Source organism: Mustela nigripes, chromosome 15, assembly GCF_022355385.1.
Source record: "Mustela nigripes isolate SB6536 chromosome 15, MUSNIG.SB6536, whole genome shotgun sequence".
Classification (NCBI taxonomy): domain Eukaryota; kingdom Metazoa; phylum Chordata; class Mammalia; order Carnivora; family Mustelidae; genus Mustela; species Mustela nigripes.
This window is the reverse complement of record NC_081571.1, coordinates 18,902,867-18,920,528: the sequence shown is the minus strand read 5'-3', so window position 1 is coordinate 18,920,528 and position 17,662 is coordinate 18,902,867. Positions and strand designations below refer to the sequence as shown.

Sequence of the window (17,662 nt, the reverse complement as noted above, 5' to 3'; positions counted from 1 at the left end):
ACATCTTTATCCATTCATCCATTGAAGGGCATCTTGGTTCTTTCCACTTTCCACTTTAGTGACTTTGGCCATTGCTGCTCTGAACATTGGTGTACAGATGGCCCTTCTTTTCACTACATCTGTATCTTTGGGGTAAATACCCAGTAGTGCAATTGCAGGGTCATAGGGAAGCTCTATTTTTAATTTCTTAAGGAATCTTCACACTGTTTTCCAAAGTGGCTGCACCAACTTGCATTCCCATCAACAGTGTAAGAGGGTTCCCCTTTCTCCACATCCTCTCCAACACATGTTGTTTACTGTCTTATTAATTTTGGCCATTCTAACTGATGTAAGGTGGTATCTCAGTGTGGTTTTGATTTGAATCTCCCTGATTGCTAATGATGATGATCATTTTTTCTTGTGTCTGCTAGCCATTTGTATGTCTTCTTTGGAGAAGTGTCTTTTCATGTCTTCAGCCCATTTTTTGACATGATTATCTGTTTTGTGTGTATTGTACTATCATTTGTGAATATCTTCTCCCATTCCGTGGGTTGCCCCTTTGTTTTGTTGAATGTTTCCTTTGTTGTGCAGAAGCTTTTGATCTTGATGAAGTCCCAAAAGTTCATTTTCTTTTTTGTTTCCTTTGCCTTTGGAGATATATCTTGAAAGAAGTTGCTGTGGCTGATGTCAAAGTGCTTACTGCTGATGTTCTCCTCTAGGATTTCGATAGATTCCTGCCTCACGTTGAGGTCTTTTATCCATTTGGAGTTTATCTTTGTGTATGGTGTAAGAGAATGGTAGAGTTTCATTCTTCTACATATAGCTGTCCAATTTTCCAAGCACCATTTTTTGAAGAGACTGTGTTTTTCCACTGAATATTTTTTCCTGTTTTGTTGAAGATTATTAACTATAGAGTTGAGGGTCCATATCTGGGCTCTCTACTTCTGTTCCACTGGTCTATGTGTCTGTTTTTGTGCCAGTACCATAACTTTGCTTTGTCTTATTCCAGTTTTTCCACAAGTATGGGTATCACTGGGAAAAAGGATAAAAATATAAAGAATGTCACACAATTGTTAGCATAAAACAACTAGCAATTCTTTTCCATTTTTGTTTTCCCATAGCACCCCCATATTGGTTTACATTAAAGAAAATTGTAGTGAATAAAAAACATTACCAGATCCACACATTTAGAGAATTGACATTTTCAAGTATATTTGCATAAGAAAGCAGGAAAGTTCATGATATATTGGGAGAGTAACAAGAAAGAATCTCTAAGAGTAACCATACTGAATTCAGTAACAATACTGAATCTCTGCAATTGGAAATTAATCATTTAAGACCAATATTTGGAGAAGCAGAAGTTTATTTTAAAGCAGAATATATTCAATGTCTGAGGATAAGCAGACACATTAGGGTTGGAAAACCCCCTCCGTCACCTCTGGGCAGAGGTACAAGGAGCTTTTTAGAAGTGGGGGTAGAGAGAATATATAGCATGTATTACAAACACTGGAAATAGAAGATGAAGAGAATTTGAGGACAATGTTGTCATGGACAAATAAACAGAGGGGATATCATCAGATGGAGGTCTAAGTACGGGACCTGAGAATATTTCTATTTCAGATGGAAAAGGCTCAGGAATGTTATAAATGGGTGATTATCGATTATAAAGTTATCATAATTCAGACCATTCTTTCATCAGACTAAAAATGCCAAATGAGATGTTAAAACTCTCATCCCATAAGCTATGATCATCTACATATTTCATTTAATTGCAGCAATTATGCACTTCTTTATCTTACAGTCCAATCTTTAGAAGTTATTAGAAGAATATTAATCATTTGTGAACGGGAGACAGATGATGACTAGGGTCTTGACTGTCTCTGAAACAAAGTTGTCCAGATCTAAATGAGAAAAAAGAGGAAAGGCACAACGTCAATGGTGTCAAGTGTCCAGAGATGAGAAAGTAAGGGTTTATAAATGTAAAAGGAACCAGTGAGTGACATCAAACCATGGAAGTGATTATTTCTGATCATTTACATGAGGTGGAGAAATCGGTCACAATTTCTTATTGTTGTCACTAGTCCATGTCAGTGTGGAACAACAACATAAAACTCGGTTAAAAGTAAAGCAATTTATTGTTCAGTCACATAAAAGAAACAAGACCAGATTTTTCAGTTTTTAATCTACATTTGTCATCATTCGTTGTGATTGATCTAAATTAGCTCTCAAATATTTTATTTAAGGGATTGTTACTAATCTTCAGTTATTTGGCATTTTGAAATGTATATAAGTTGTTTAATATTTTTATATCATTTTCCTATAAATTATTTAAATCAAAATCTAATGGTATCTGTGCTTCTAGAAACATATACTGCACATTCTCCACTAGATGTCTCCAGAGAAATACAAGTAAATACGGTTAAGAAATGCTGCTAAATAAGCACCCAGTTAAAAAATTTCAGATGTGTTCAGTTCAGTTAGGGACAATAGTTACACTGATTACTTAATATGAAAGGGAGACTTTTCAGTTGGTAGGCTTTTAAAGGATATGAGAATCTAAATTTAAACAAGAAAGATGGCATGTTACCCACATTTACCACAGAAAACCTTCTATATACTTCCAAAAGAATTAACATTAAAGAGACATCATACAATGTTTACTTGGGGGGCATGTTAGTCATCTCTTTCCTTGAATATGAATGATTTCTTATCTTTCATATATCATGGATTTTCTCCATTGGAAATATATTCCGAGTATGGCTTCGCAGGTACCACTTCTTGTAGATTTTACTTTGTTAGCCACAAATATCTTAGCCTATATACGGCCCTTTTGACTTCTTTAAGTCAGGTGTTGATTTTCAATTGTATTTTAGCTAATATTTTATTTTAAAGATTTTATTTATTTATTTGACAAAGAGAAAGAGAGAGAGAGAGAGCAAGCACAAGCAGGGGGAGTGGCAGGAAAAGGGAAAAGGAGAAGCAGGCTTCCTGCTGAGCAAGGACTCCCATAAGGGCTCCATCCCAGGACCCTGGGGTCATGACCTGAGCCAAAGGAAGACGTTTAACCAAACCAGGTGCCCTACATATTTATAATATTTATATATACATATATATTTATAATATTAGCTAATATTATAAAGAGGTAGGAAAAAAATCACAAAATTTTATTTTTGCTTAATTTGAATTCCTTTTACTGTTGGCTTTCCCTCACTTAAAGGAAACAAAGATCACTGGGCATTTGTTAGAACTTCAGTTTATAGGGCTGCAAACCCAAGTACCAAAAAATGCTAAGACCTTCACTGGGCAAGCGTTTGGACACTGAGACATGCTGCCTCAATGAATGTGTGGCGTTAACTTCAAGGCCTTGTCATGTTTTATAACCAAGTACTATTGTTTATAGTTTACAAATAGGCCAGTAAGAAAGTAGAATGATACTCAAGAAAGGTTTTCAAGATCCCACAAACCATTTGTTAAAAAAGCAGGAGTTCAGACATAACTTGGGGCGCGTAACTACTTTGGATCATTCAAAACCAAGGAAATGCCTTTTAAAAAATCTACTCTTGGCTTGGGTATCCAGGCTTGTTGAATCCATAGACAATGCCCAATCCTAGAGAGTGTAGGTCACGTTGGTTACACGCGAGGGAGAGTAAGCATGATATTACAATGACTTCACAGTCTCCAGAGGCTAGGAGACTTGCTACAAAGATCCACTGGATAATTTGCAAACTGCCCATAAATTAGCATCCTGATAGCTAGAAACAAATGTCTTTGTCTTTCAGACACATTATTTTTCTTTGGTTGCATAATAAGTCATTTCCTTTTCATTAATGACTTACATTTCCAGGTCAGACTTTACAGCCCTGAAGGTCAGATTCAATTGCCAAGATTTCAATCCTCCTCAAAACTGCTAATAAAGTTACGTAGCCAACCCAGGGGCAGTATGCTTTCATGAAGCAGGAGAATAAGGGCCCTGTGTGGTGAGAAAGAATGAGAGATTGACCCCTGCTGAGTGCTCTGAAAAGGGAGAATGGTGTCCTTCTCAAGCTTTTTCTCTTTTCCACTTCTTAGACTACCTTCTCTTCCATTCTCTGAAACTATTTTCTTCCCTCACCCTACTCTGCCCAACAGACATAGACTATGTTCAATTATCAGGCTCCTAGAAGCTAGGATAGTGGTTAAAGCAGTTGTTTGGACTTTCGACCACTCCATAATTTCATACAATATCATACTTCCAGGCTGAGCTTGGCTTTTTCAGTCACAGTGCTTTCATGTTTTTATATTTACCTTAAAGTTGTCCCTCTCTTGGAATGCTCTCCAACCTCTAAGTTTACATGTAGTTTATATGTACAATCTGGTCCTCATTTTCAAGATCTTCCTCGATGGCATTACTCATCTTGAGTGTAAATATTTGCCGAAGGTTAGCATTTGTTGACTTCCAAGGGACTTATACAATTTCCAATGTGATATTCAGGATGGGTAGATTTAAGACTTTATTATTGAAACTGAAAAAAAAAAAAACAAAGATTTCAGAAACTTTTTAGAATATGAGCATATACCATGCTTTTTTATAAAAAGTAAACCTGTATCTCCAGCCAGAAAGGAGTTGTCTCTTTTGAAATATGAATGTGTATTCATTTTTCTTACTCATCTCATGCAATTATTTGTCCATCTAGACCACTGAAGGAATCAGTGGTCTACGTGAAAGGATGCCCCTGATTCCAATGGTCACAAGGAAAAACTAGGGTAAAATTGTTCTTAAAAATAATCAATTTATTTTCAATATACTGCAGACACTATGAAGAAAGTAGGTTACATGATAGGAAATTATTGATACTGCCTTCACCTCTGTACTTATAATCAAGTCTGTTTGTCATCATTTGGGATTCTGTTTGAAGACATCTTTCACCCTTGATACACATGATCCAGATTTGTATCTCTTTCTCTCAATACCTCAATCCTTCCTCTCCAATCAAACCCCATTGGATTTAAGCAGATTTCAACTTCATTCCAGAAAAGCTTATAAATACTTGCAGCTGTCTAATAGGAAATGGGTTGCATTAATAACAGTGAGCATCCCAGTAAAGAATGAATGACCATTTATAATGGTGTTGTCAGAGGAATCTCCGTATTATAAGTTTGATTCATCATTCTATAATTCCGAAATTTCATTATTATGTCTTAGAAGATACATAATCTACATTATAATGACTAGACAGGCTAGTATTGAAGACTTTTATATAATTATGTTACCAAGAATATTCTAACAGCTAATTTACTGGTATTAAGGACTTATTTTCATAAAACAGTTTTTCCATCCTACTCAATAAATTCTATAGCCAAGTTTGATGTAACTCTCCTGATACCTGGAATCACCCCGGGCCCATTCAGCCTCCCCTATAAGGCTTTGCAATTGGAAAACATGGTGAGGCAGTATCAAATTTCTTTATATTGCCAGTGGGGCAACAATACCAATGTGCCATGATGGAAGGAACACTTTGCAACAAGACATATTGGAATTACACTTTTACTTTAGGATAGTGTGCAACTTATGTATTCAAGAAGACTCATTGCAGGTTTCAGTTCAGCTTATGGTTGACATCTGACATTTGGATTTCTTTTATCTGGTGTTTTGAACATTTGACATACCATGTGCGGAGGGCTAAGAGCGCATATTCCCTTGGATTAGAACCGCATGGTGTAATATTTAGAGACTGCAGTTATTCTTGATAAAAATCAGAGGAAGATTTCTGGCAATGCTCTTTTTTCTTTTTCTTTCTTTTTTTTTTTAAGATTTTATTTATTTATTTGACAGACAGAAATCACAAGAAGGCAGAGAGGCAGGCAGAGAGAGAGAGAGAGGAGGAAGCAGGCTCCCTGCTGAGCAAAGAGCCCAATGCGGGGCTCCATCCCAGGATCCCGGGATCATGACCTGAGCCGAAGGCAGCGGCTTTAACCCACTGAGCCACCCAGGCGCCCCAATGCTCTTGTTTCTTAATATGTCTTTAATCTATTACTGCTAGATTTGTAATACTTGTTTCCAATAGGGGCTACTTTTGTCCAGTGGTTACCAGATGTGCTGCCTAGATAAGTTCATCATCATGTGAAGCGTGTAATGAAAAAACAATAAAGCACAAATGGTTTTCTTTTCTGCTTCATTTAAGAGTTAGGAAAACTTGGCAGAATTAGATTTATGTTAACTCTATCCATTCCTTGATATTTGAAAAGAGAAGTAAAATGGAAATATCTCCCTTGTTTAGTAGTATTGCAAGGAACATGTGGTCTCTCCTGTATTTTTCATCAACAATCAGAGTTATTTCATATTTTGTACAAGTTTTAAATGTGTCCAACATCTGTTTTTAATCAAGAGCCATTACTGCCTTATGATTATTGAACTTACATCTACATTTGCTTTCTGGTGAAAAATAATAACCCTTCAGTTCTGAGGTGAACTAAATGTGAGTGATGTGATAAGATCAAACAATGATCTCATTGAGCACAGGAACATATATTCTGTAAGGGGTGTATTGCAGAATAGTCCTTCAAACCCAAACAAAACCATTTTCCATGAACCCCTCCAAAGTGCAGAAGAATAAAACTGAAATAGGAAAAGGCAAAGAGTCAGTTATTAAAGGGGAATATAAATAATTTAACAATAAAAATAAATATCTTCTTCAGTATGAAATATAAAAGAGGCTCAATGTGTTCAGTAAACATCACTAGGAAAAGTGGACTTTAGCTGCCAACTTGAAGTTGCTGATGTTTTTTGGAGAGAGCTCAGATTCCCAGGTTATACAGTGCTCCCTCCCACAGACTCTGACATGTATATAAACTCTGAGCTCTCCAAAGCCACTGCCAGTTCTCTTCGTGGACTAACTGCAACGGAGAGACTAAAGATGATTCCCTTCTTACCTATATTTTCTCTACTCTTGCTGGTTGTTGTTAACCCTGCAAATGCCAATGGCCATTATGACAAGATTTTGGCTCATAGCCGAATCAGGGGCCGGGATCAGGGGTAAGTCAGTGGTTAGGTTTTATAAATCTTTCTTTTTCTTTTACTTGGCTTGTTATCTTTAAAGTTCCTTAAATACACCGAGGTCTTTTTTTCTTTCTACATTAAAAAATAGTATGAAAAAGGAAAAAAAGGAGTATTCTGTGATTTGTAGATGTTTATAGTTTAAATTTTAAACTTTAAAAATTACTGTCAAAATAATTTGCATGTAATTGCTTTTTTGCAGCATTATATAATTTTAACTTAATTGACTATATTTAATAGGCATTTCTTTATTATTATATTTATTTGTATTTTTATTTCCTTCCATAAACCTGAAATGAGGTTTCCAAAATAAAAATATATGACTAGGGCTTTCATTATGTGAATAGCTTTGAAATATTTCACATGTTGTGAAGGAAATTTTCATTTAAGTTATGTATGAAAATTTAAAAATGATTAATGTAACTAGTTCTTTAAATATTTTAAAGCATTTAAGAATGTTTTTAAATTCTGCATTCTGCAAAATTTGCAAACATATTTCTTGGAATAAATTTAACTACAACTTAGCATTTTTAAAGTTAATAGGAATAATTTAGTAACTTAAGCAACCATTTATAATTTTTTTAAATGGATCTTGGCATTTCTTCTAATGTCTCAAAGGAGTTTTCACATTGCTCAAAAGTTCCTTTGCTTTACAGTGCAAATAAGACTTCCTATCTCTTTAAGAGAGAAAGACTCTTAAAATTCTGGCAGAGGATGTTCTGATCTACTATTTCCACTCCAAGAAATAGATTTTCCTTTGTGCAGCCATATTATTCAGTTAATTGTAGCACTCATTTCTTCTGTGATTGCTTACCTAGAAAATTATAGCATATGCTGTCTTTGGACCTAGTAAAAACTGTCTCTTTTCCTCTCTTGGTTCCTCATTGTTCCAGAGTCCGTTGTTCCATATTAGAGACCAAAATGAGCACGTTTGGTTTAAAAAGGGTCAGTTACATTGGCTTATTATAAAAGTAATATGAATGAAAACAAAATTAAGTTGAACTTAATGCTGCTTGAATATTCCTACTAGATTAAGTTTTGGAACACTGGTGTTTGGATGTATAATTTCCTCTCTATTTTTCTCTCCCATAGACTTTAGTTTTTCTGATGAATCAGTAAGCTTGGATCAAGAAGTAGATTTGTGCAAGACTAGAATCACATGTTTCAAAATTGAGTCCACATGCTAATTTATTTTTTCTGAACCATCTGACATGAGGATATGAAAAAGTCATTGTCATTAGGACATTAACTTTCTTCTCTTCCCTGTATTCTAGCCCAAATGTCTGCGCCCTTCAACAGATTTTAGGCACCAAAAAGAAATATTTCAGCACTTGTAGGAATTGGTACCAAGGTGCCATCTGTGGAAAGAAAACGTAAGTCTCATCTTTTTCCTAATGCACCAGTCCCATAGATGTCTATGTCTTTCCTTGGACATAAACACCATTTTACTTGAAAAAATTCTCCCACATTGCAAGCTTTAAAACAAAAACTGAATCATAAATGTGAATTAAGAAATTATCTCTATATTTCTAACCTCTGCTAGTGGGCCACTCATGAGCCCTGAATTTATGTGTCATGGAGGTCCAAAGGAAAAAAAATCACATGATGCTGTATAGAACCAGTGTGACACCATGGCATTTCTACCCTTGTTATGGCCCTCTTTTTTGGAGAAGACGCTTAATCTCTACGATTCATTTCATAAAAATGGTTACCTCAGTTTCCTCATTTTATTAAAAAAAAAAAAAGAGCCAGAAGAACAAATTGATCTAAAATATCAGGATTTTTGAAGCACTAATTAATGTTCACCTACATCCATTTGGAAATTATCTGAAATACTCCAGTTTGCCTCAAAATTTTCATCAAAGCTTGAATTTGGAAAGAATTTAAGCTTCATATCTTCATTTAATCCAGTTATTTCATCCCAAACTACCAGATCCGCAGGGGTCCAACAGGTGTAAGACCTGTCATTACATCTACTATTTCAGTAGCCCGAAAGACAATTATTCTTTATTTAGATATGTATTTCACTGATTAACTTAAAATCAGAAAATACTTTCATTACTTGATAGAAATGTGTATTGGTTTAATTAATCAATAAGTGTTGGTGGGAAATTATAATCATGGGCAAATAAAAGTTGAGAATTACTCATGTGGTCCAAGTTCTTCATTTTAAAGTGAAGGATCTGAGTCATAGAGTAAGTTACTGTATTAGAAAAAGTAGAGATACCATTGCTGGCTAAAAAAACAGTGCTTCACATTGATTTGGACTCCACTTTCAACGAAAGAGGACTTGAGAAACAAATATCTGAATGAGAACCTGCTTACTACATCATCATTAAACTTCAGTTACCCTAAATAGGTGGAAGGATTGGGGGATTACTAAAAACTTATTCCTAACTTAACAATGTTGGTACAAATACTAAACACAGCATCAATTAACTTCTTGAAGCTTTCATTTCTTTACCTGTGAAATGTGGATTTTATAGTTACAGAGTTTTGGGGGGGATGGTAGAATGATTTGATGAATGTGAAATTGCTAAGTAACTCACAATATCAATTGTCCTTAAATTTAAAGTACTTGAACAAATGGATATGTGTGGGTGGGAAAAGGAACTGTGACCAGATGCCTATCTAAAATGCATAAGATTATCTTTATTTCCAGATAAAAATCATGTATTCAGTGCATATAACCTTAGCTGGACTCTACTTTTCTGTGGTCACTAGATCTAGGACGCCACAGAACTTTGCTGTCTATTCCTGTTCATTTGCTTACTAGAGTTTCAACTGATGATGCTTTTTGGCCTAGACTTTATTCTTATTAGTTTGCAGACATCTGCTAGACTCGTGAGTCATTCACACAATCACAATGTAAGTCAGTGGTCGCAGTGATCTTGCCTATGATGCAAGCTGGACTTCAGCTGGGAACTCCAAGGCTCTGGATTCTCTTCCCTTTGTTCTTCATATTCGTGGTTACCATGAGGCGTATTTGGAATACACACCAACTACATAAGGACCTGCTCTCTGAATTTATTCAGGGAATATCTTTATTATATCCTTCCTGGAAGTTAGGAAAGTATGATATAATCTCATTTTAACCATCTAAATATATTAGAGATGCCAAGGCTTGTACAAAGGTTATGCCAACATTCTTTCTTGTTATCCATTAAAAAAAAAAAAATCCTGCTTTGAAGGCTGGCTTTTTACCAGAAACATAACAGTGTCTCCTTTGTTAAATTATATTAGCTTATTTCTCCCAAGCAGCTTCATTTTCATAAACATATTTACATCTGTGCTCTGAAATAAATTTAAATGCTAGATATTAGTTTTGAATAATCAAATAAATCAATAACCTTGACAACAGGAATGCCTGTTTTGCCATCTGCTTGCAGTTGCTAAAATTTCCATAGACATCTTTAGGACTTTTTGTATCAGTTGACAGAAATGTTTGTCTTGGTTGAACAGTTGCTTTGCAGATTTGAAGGAAGTAATTGGGCAGGCCTACTGATAAACATGAATTTCCCAAGTTTAAGATAGTTCCTACAATATGTATTGGCTGAATAATACAGTATTTCGTAGACTCCTTTCAGCTGGTATTTTCATGAGATTCTAGATAGCTAATCAGAAAATGAAGATAAATTTTCCACTTTCAGATTTTTCTTTACTCTTGTTTTGTCCTACTAACCATGTGGGAAATTTAAGTTTTGTATCGAATAAATGTTCTCCTGAATAAACCTACAATTTGTTTTTCAAATATCAACTCAAATAACCATGTTGTTCAACTATCAGCTGAAATTGCAGCTGTTTTGGATTTTATTCCATCTGTTGCACTAATTGTCTACATTAAGGTTAATCCTTGGGTCATATTAGCATGTGCTACAGAAATTTTTGTTACATTAACAATTTCCTCTTCTAGTCACTCTTTACTTCAAGTCAATACTGTCAATACTGGACCAATAAATATGTATCTCATTTTTCAAGTTGTTTACAATATATGCTAAAGCTAACATGTAAGAAATTCTGAATCAATCCTTTTGCATCCACATATTCAAATTTATTTATATGAGGATCTAATTAAATACGTTGTTTCAGGGGCCATTTTAAGATTTGCATAAGACCCCCATATAGTTTCCATATGTTTCTAATACCAGCTATTTTTGAAATTATTTTAAAATTGATGAACAATTTGAAATTGGCATTTCCCACTTAATTTTGTCCATTTTAAAAATCTATCAAATATCTTTGAGTCAGTTTCCATGCCAGAAATTTCTTTCTCATTCATCTTTCATTTTTCACTGCATACATGTATATGTATAAATAATGTTACATTCTACTTTTTAAATTGACATCAAGAAAATAAAGAGATGGGAATATAAGGTCACAAACAAGACCATAAACCATGGATAATCAATTAATAGACTTGGCTTTAATTTGAAAAGTTTATTTACAAACTATAGAAGACCGTTTTGTATATCATTAATAATTCTACTTTTTACAAACTTGCTTTTGTTGTCATTTTTATCATACTAAGAAAAGTATTTCTTATAGTGATTTTTTTCTTAAATATATTCAAATTCTCTCATTCATTCATCTTTTTTAATATGATTATCATAACTAGAAAAAAAAAGAAATAAATAATATCTGAACTACTTAATACATGTTTAGTTACTAAATTATAAGATAATTAGTCTAAGTAATTAAACTGTGTGACATTTTCTGGACTCCTCAAATGGACTTTGATAAAATGAAAATTAGGATTATATTTTTAATAAAGTAAGAAATAAAAGCAATGATGTAGATGATTTGAGGTTACTATTTTCCAACAAAACAGAGTAATACAAACTTATTTTAGATATATCTTTGCTGAATTTTCTGGTTTGTTGCCTTAATTATGCCAATATATAACTTACTACACTTTGTTAACTTGGAAAAAATAGCATTTTCTTGAATATTGCATTGTAGAAGATTTTAAAGATTATATTTACTATGATCAAATTAATAATTCTACTGGCAATTCAAACCTAAAATATTATTTTAGTTAGCAGTGGAATAGCTTTTATTGATTGGATTGGGTTAATGTATTTACTGATGTTTCTAGTTTCTCATAAACTTATACTAATAAACATTTCTAACTATTTATAGTTCACAAAATGATTTCCAAAGCAGAATTTTATTTGAGACTCACAACTAGCCTGTGAGTAGCTATCATAGCTACTACATCCATTTTAAAAAGCTGGAGAAACTGAGACTCAAATTTGTCAAATTACTCGCTCAAGGTGATACATCTACCAAGGACAGAACTGGGAACCTCATTCATCTGCATTAAGATCCTGAAACTTTCTACAATGTCATGAAACTATATAGAGAAATCAAACTAATATAAACAAACTTGAAATCAGGGGGAAAAAAACAATTCAAAAGTCTCATAAATCATGGCAATAAGTGATATATTTTTGCTAAGATTATATGGAAATGAATTTTATGTAGTTCCCCATTTTAATACTAATTTTCTTCCGATATACAGGACTGTGTTATATGAATGTTGCCCTGGTTACATGAGAATGGAAGGAATGAAAGGCTGCCCAGCAGGTAAAATTTCAATTACTGAAATGAATGAGGAACTTGTCTGATGTGAGGAAAAAGACTTGAGGTAGCTTAGCTTATAGATAAGCCAATGTGTATGTGTGTGCACGTGTGTGTGTGTGTGTGTGTGTGTATTTAGCACCATGATAAATCCCAAGATACTGCCACCATCTTTGTGCTAATCATGAATTTTTCATGGTGACAAAGTATTAAAACATGCAGCTCATTCAGTGAATGTTGGGCCATACAATACAAACCTGATCATAAATTTAAATTCAAATGAAAAATTAAATGAAAATCCTCTCTACAAAATCCGTCTTTGACACTGTCTAGAAACATGGAGTGAACTAGTTGGGAAGGCATAATTTTCTGTAACCGAACAGCTCTGATTTTATAACATCCCTCATGTTGAAAATTGTTTTCTAAAATTGCCAACTAAAGAAAAAAAAAGTTAATCTAGTTCCTCTCTGAAATAACAGCCATTCAGATATTTAACACCAACCATCACATACTTCCACTGGTTACCCTTTCTTTTCAATAGATTTCTCTTCCCTGAACTAATCGTTCCCAGTTCTTCTAATAGAACATAAACTTTGAGGCCCTCACCATTATGGACACCAATGCATAAAAATCCTCTAATCCAGTCATCTTTCTGAACGTGATTCTAAACTGGTGTCTGCATTCTTTGTGGGTCCCGGCAGCCGAGAGAACAAAATCAAGACAAATACTTCACTTTGGGGAGCCCCTGAATTTTGGTTTGTGTCATTAGTAACCAAGTCTTAACATTAGCTTATAATGAATTTATGACCAATTACAATTAATTAAAGTTCTTTCTATCAAGTCACGCCTTTCTCTAGGATTTATTTTTTCAGCATGGGCATAAGGACACACATGGAGCTCTGTTATTTTTAACTTGTTAATTTTGACTCGTTTTCCTCATCTTTTTGGGGTTTTCTTTGGGGGGTCTTGATTTTATAATTTATTAATTGTCACCTAGTCTTTATATATTCACAAATGTAATAACCATTTCTCCTATGATATTATCCAAATCATATGAGTTGTCAAATAAGATAGGGTCAAAAAATGAATAAATCAGCTGCATCAGTTTTCAGGTTGGCATTCATATATTAATATTTCTTCTGAAGTTCAGGAGAAATATTCTGGAAGCAGTATATACTTCCATCTATTTCCTCCCTGAAATTATGCTCAAAAGAAGTAGGTCTCTATATTTCTTTTAAAAACCCAAATCTAGGGGCACCTGGGTGGCTCAGTGGGTTAAAGCCTCTGCCTTCAGCTCAGATCATGATCCCAGAGTCCTAGGATCGAGCCCCACATCAGGCTCTCTGCTCAGCAGGAAGTCTGCTCCCTCCTCTCTCTCTGTCTGCCTCTCTGCCTGCTTGTGATCTCTGTCTGTCAAATAAATAAGTAAAATCTTAAAAAAAAATTTAAAAAACCCAAATCTATAAAAATTAATAACCCAGTACCTTACAATATTACACCATTTAGGAGTTTAAGCCAACATAGAAGAAAATATTACCTTTGCCATTCTCAGTGAGAAGTGAGGAGCATCTTTTTTTTTTTTTTTCAGTGAATCAGAAATATTTGCTGATAATTATAGTTCAACTATTATTGACATAGCAGGAGTCACAACTATATACACTAATACGTAATACATAATGTTAATCAGGATAATTTAAAATTCATTTTTCCTCAACACAAAGGATATATGAAATAATAGTTTTCAATGTTGTTTTATTATTTAGCCCTTAAAAGACAGCTTTTGTGTAAGATTGATAATTCATATAATTTTATTACTAAAATTATCAGTTAAATGTATTAAGGAATTTAGTAAAAATTTAAATGACTGTGAAATAATAATCTTGAAATATTGTCCTAAGTAATTCTTCATGTCTTCATTATTTCAGTTTTGCCAATTGACCATGTTTATGGCACTCTGGGCATCGTGGGAGCCACCACAACACAGCGCTATTCTGATGTCTCAAGACTGAGGGAAGAAATTGAAGGAAAGGGATCATTCACTTACTTTGCACCGAGTAATGAGGCTTGGGACAACTTGGATTCTGTAATTCATTATTTTTATTAATATGATTATTTTTATTGTGATTTCATTTTAATTGATTTATTAACTTGGAAATTAATAGAGATCTTATATCTCTTTTTTGTTATACATATATAATGATACATAAAAGAATGAGATATTAAGTATAAGGATGAAAACATTTTAATATATCCATATATGGAATACCTCCCCAGTAGTTTCATAGACTACTTTAAAAAAGGCAAACCAAGGGTGGACTGAACTGGTGTTTATCATTATTCTATTCTACTCCTTTCCTCTTTCCTTTTTGATTGGGAAGAAACATATTGAATTTTAGATGACCTATCCAACAGAAAGGTAAGTTAAGAAGCCTAGTGGAATTTAAAATTTATTATAAGGCATATTATAAATATATAAATTATTTTAATTATATGTAAATATATTTGGCTGCTCAGACATTGACATTTATAAATATGTATGGATATTTAAATGAAGCATTATAAATAATGCTTTTGATTTTCAGACTTTCTGTGCATAATCTGTAATACACTAAATTTCCAATCTGTAAAACTTGGTATGGAAATATATTCCTACATTCTACAGGATATAAAGGCAAATCGATAATTATGACTAAAGCCAAATAATATTTGGTAAGGCAGGATCTTCTAGATATTATCTTGCTACTTTAACTGTGTGGTTAATTGTTGCATTATGGAACACTCTCTATTGGTTGCCATGGATCTCATCTCTTAATCACATTTCTGGGTCTTCTTGCTGACCCCTCTTCTTCCTTTACTTAATAATGAGTCTTACTAAAGTCTCTTTTGGGAATTAGACTTTGCTCTTTATATGCCCTTCTAATGGCTTCAGCCATCACTTCAGTGCATCTAGCCATGAAATCTGTTTCTGTAGTTGTTCTCCTTGGAACCTCAGAAAAATATTTCTAATGTCCATTTTAATACTTCTCCTTGGATATACCACTTAATATTTCTCCTTAGATACACTACTTCATCTTTAAACAAAAAGCTATCTAAAACATGTGCCATTTTCTTTCTCCCCACAAACAACTGCTTTTCTGTTGCCTTTTTTCCCATAATTGGCAGTACCCATCTGAAGTGTTTAGACTTGAAAGTGGTGATTCATTCTACTCCTGCTCTAATTCTGAACTATTGTTAGTCACCAATGTCTCATGTTTCATCCTCCTCACTAATAACTTCATTTCTGCTCTACATTTTCACAAGATTAACCTTCCCAAAGCCCAGTCTAATCGTTTTATCCCAATATAACAAAATCTTCAGTGGCTCCTTGTTGCCAGTTTACTCAGGCATTGAAGTCTTCCACATTATTGTCCCACACACTTTTCTAAAGCTCCTTCTTAATGTTACCTAAGAAACATAAAGTATATGCTAACCAACCTGAATAAAATCTTTTCTCCCAACATTCATCCCTGTGTCAGCAACTGGACTTAAAATGATCACTACTATTCCTACCCTATCTACTCTTTAATGACTGTCCCCAAGCCTTGAATAGCTGCCTTTTCTCATTTTACCCATAGTGTAATTATAAGTATTTTAATGATGAACTGCAATGAAATAAACTTCTAACATTTCAATTTTTCCTAGGATATCCGGAGAGGCTTGGAGAGTAATGTAAATGTTGAATTACTGAATGCTTTACATAGCCATATGGTTAATAACAGAATGTTGACCAAGGACTTAAAAAATGGCATGATTATTCCTTCAATGTATAACAATTTGGGGCTTTTCATTAACCATTATCCTAATGGGGTAAGTTTCATGAATAAAAAGTACATTTCAGAGTAATATCACCTTTAATTTTGTCTATACCTTTTATATTATGTTCACAGAAATAGTAAAATGTTAGTGAATGTAAGCACTATATTGTGATTTTCCCCCACATTTAGAGCATGCAAATTTCTAATTCAGTGGCTGACTTCTATAGAGAGTGGTTGTGAGGAGGAAATTAAGTTTACAGTTCATTGACGGTAGACTTAGATGTCCTAAAAAAAAAAAAAAAAAGAAATTTTAGTAGTTGATGTGTTTGAAAAATAATAACTACAGAAAAATAGTAAATAAGAATTTATCAAAGAATATCAGAGAATGAGTATTCCTTTATTCACCCTCTAGCTACTATACTGTTTTAGGTTCTTTTGTGTGTAGATAAAAGCCCTTGTGGGAAACTTCTAACAGGATCATAGGGTTCTTCCAATAAATTTCCAGGGATGAAAAGGGTCAGTGATGAGGTAATAATTGGGAAATTACTGCAATAGAACTGATTATATTTGTGCAATAGCTATTTCTCTCTTTCAGAACTTACTTTAGGACTGATAAACTTTTTCATGTAATTCACTGACCTGCAGTTGAAACAGTTTATGACTATCTCTATAAAAGGAAGAGAAGGGGGGGCAAAAGCAATAACTCAAATGAAAAAAATGCTTTTTCCCCTTATTTTCTAGATATTTTATGTGTAACTGGACTGGGTTTTCAACTGGTCCTATTTTCTCTTAGTTTCTTTTTTAGACAGAGCGATATATGTCTTTATCCTCAACATTTACATTTAGAATGTTGGCTCCTTCATGTTACATTTACTAGTAGAAACGAAAGATAGATAATGGCCTTGCAGTCTCAGTGGTCACTTGATGGCTCTGATTTCTGCACTTTGATTTTCTCAAATAATTACAGGTTGTCACTGTTAACTGCGCTCGAATCATCCATGGGAACCAGATTGCAACAAATGGTGTTGTACATGTCATTGACCGTGTCCTTACACAAATTGGTACCTCAATTCAAGACTTCATTGAAGCAGAAGATGACCTCTCATCTTTTAGGGTAAGTATAAGAAATAACAGCAGATTGTCCTGCATCATTGAAATCTAACAATAAAAATGTTATTTTAGGGGCACCTGGGTGGCTCAGTGGGTTAAAGCCTCTGCCTTCAGCTCAGGTCATGATCCCAGGGTCCTGGGATTGAGCCCCCATCGGGCTCTCTGC

The 17,662-nt window shown here is 34.0% G+C and overlaps 1 protein-coding gene and 1 long non-coding RNA gene across 9 annotated transcripts in view; one reads left to right on the top strand and one right to left on the bottom strand.

Moving 5' to 3' along the window:
- Positions 1–79: 79 nt before the first annotated feature.
- The window catches only part of LOC132002992 (uncharacterized), a 206,789-nt gene continuing 189,206 nt past the window's right edge, over positions 80–17,662 (bottom strand). The window contains exons 2-3 of the long non-coding RNA XR_009400093.1: positions 4,264–4,481; positions 80–1,011 (exon numbers count right to left, since the gene is read on the bottom strand). This is a non-coding gene — a long non-coding RNA (uncharacterized LOC132002992). The remainder of the gene's footprint in view (positions 1,012–4,263; positions 4,482–17,662) is intronic.
- Positions 6,812–17,662, top strand: part of POSTN (periostin) — a 34,243-nt gene continuing 23,392 nt past the window's right edge. For 2 of the 8 annotated variants that reach the window (XM_059378312.1, XM_059378314.1), the window contains exons 1-6: positions 6,812–6,991; positions 8,287–8,385; positions 12,534–12,598; positions 14,518–14,675; positions 16,274–16,438; positions 17,354–17,500. In XM_059378312.1, coding sequence (XP_059234295.1) covers positions 6,873–6,991; positions 8,287–8,385; positions 12,534–12,598; positions 14,518–14,675; positions 16,274–16,438; positions 17,354–17,500 — 753 coding nt within the window. In that variant the 5' untranslated portion in view covers positions 6,812–6,872. The remainder of the gene's footprint in view (positions 6,992–8,286; positions 8,386–12,533; positions 12,599–14,517; positions 14,676–16,273; positions 16,439–17,353; positions 17,501–17,662) is intronic. The other 6 variants (XM_059378310.1, XM_059378308.1, XM_059378313.1 and 3 more) reach the window with 3 other exon arrangements.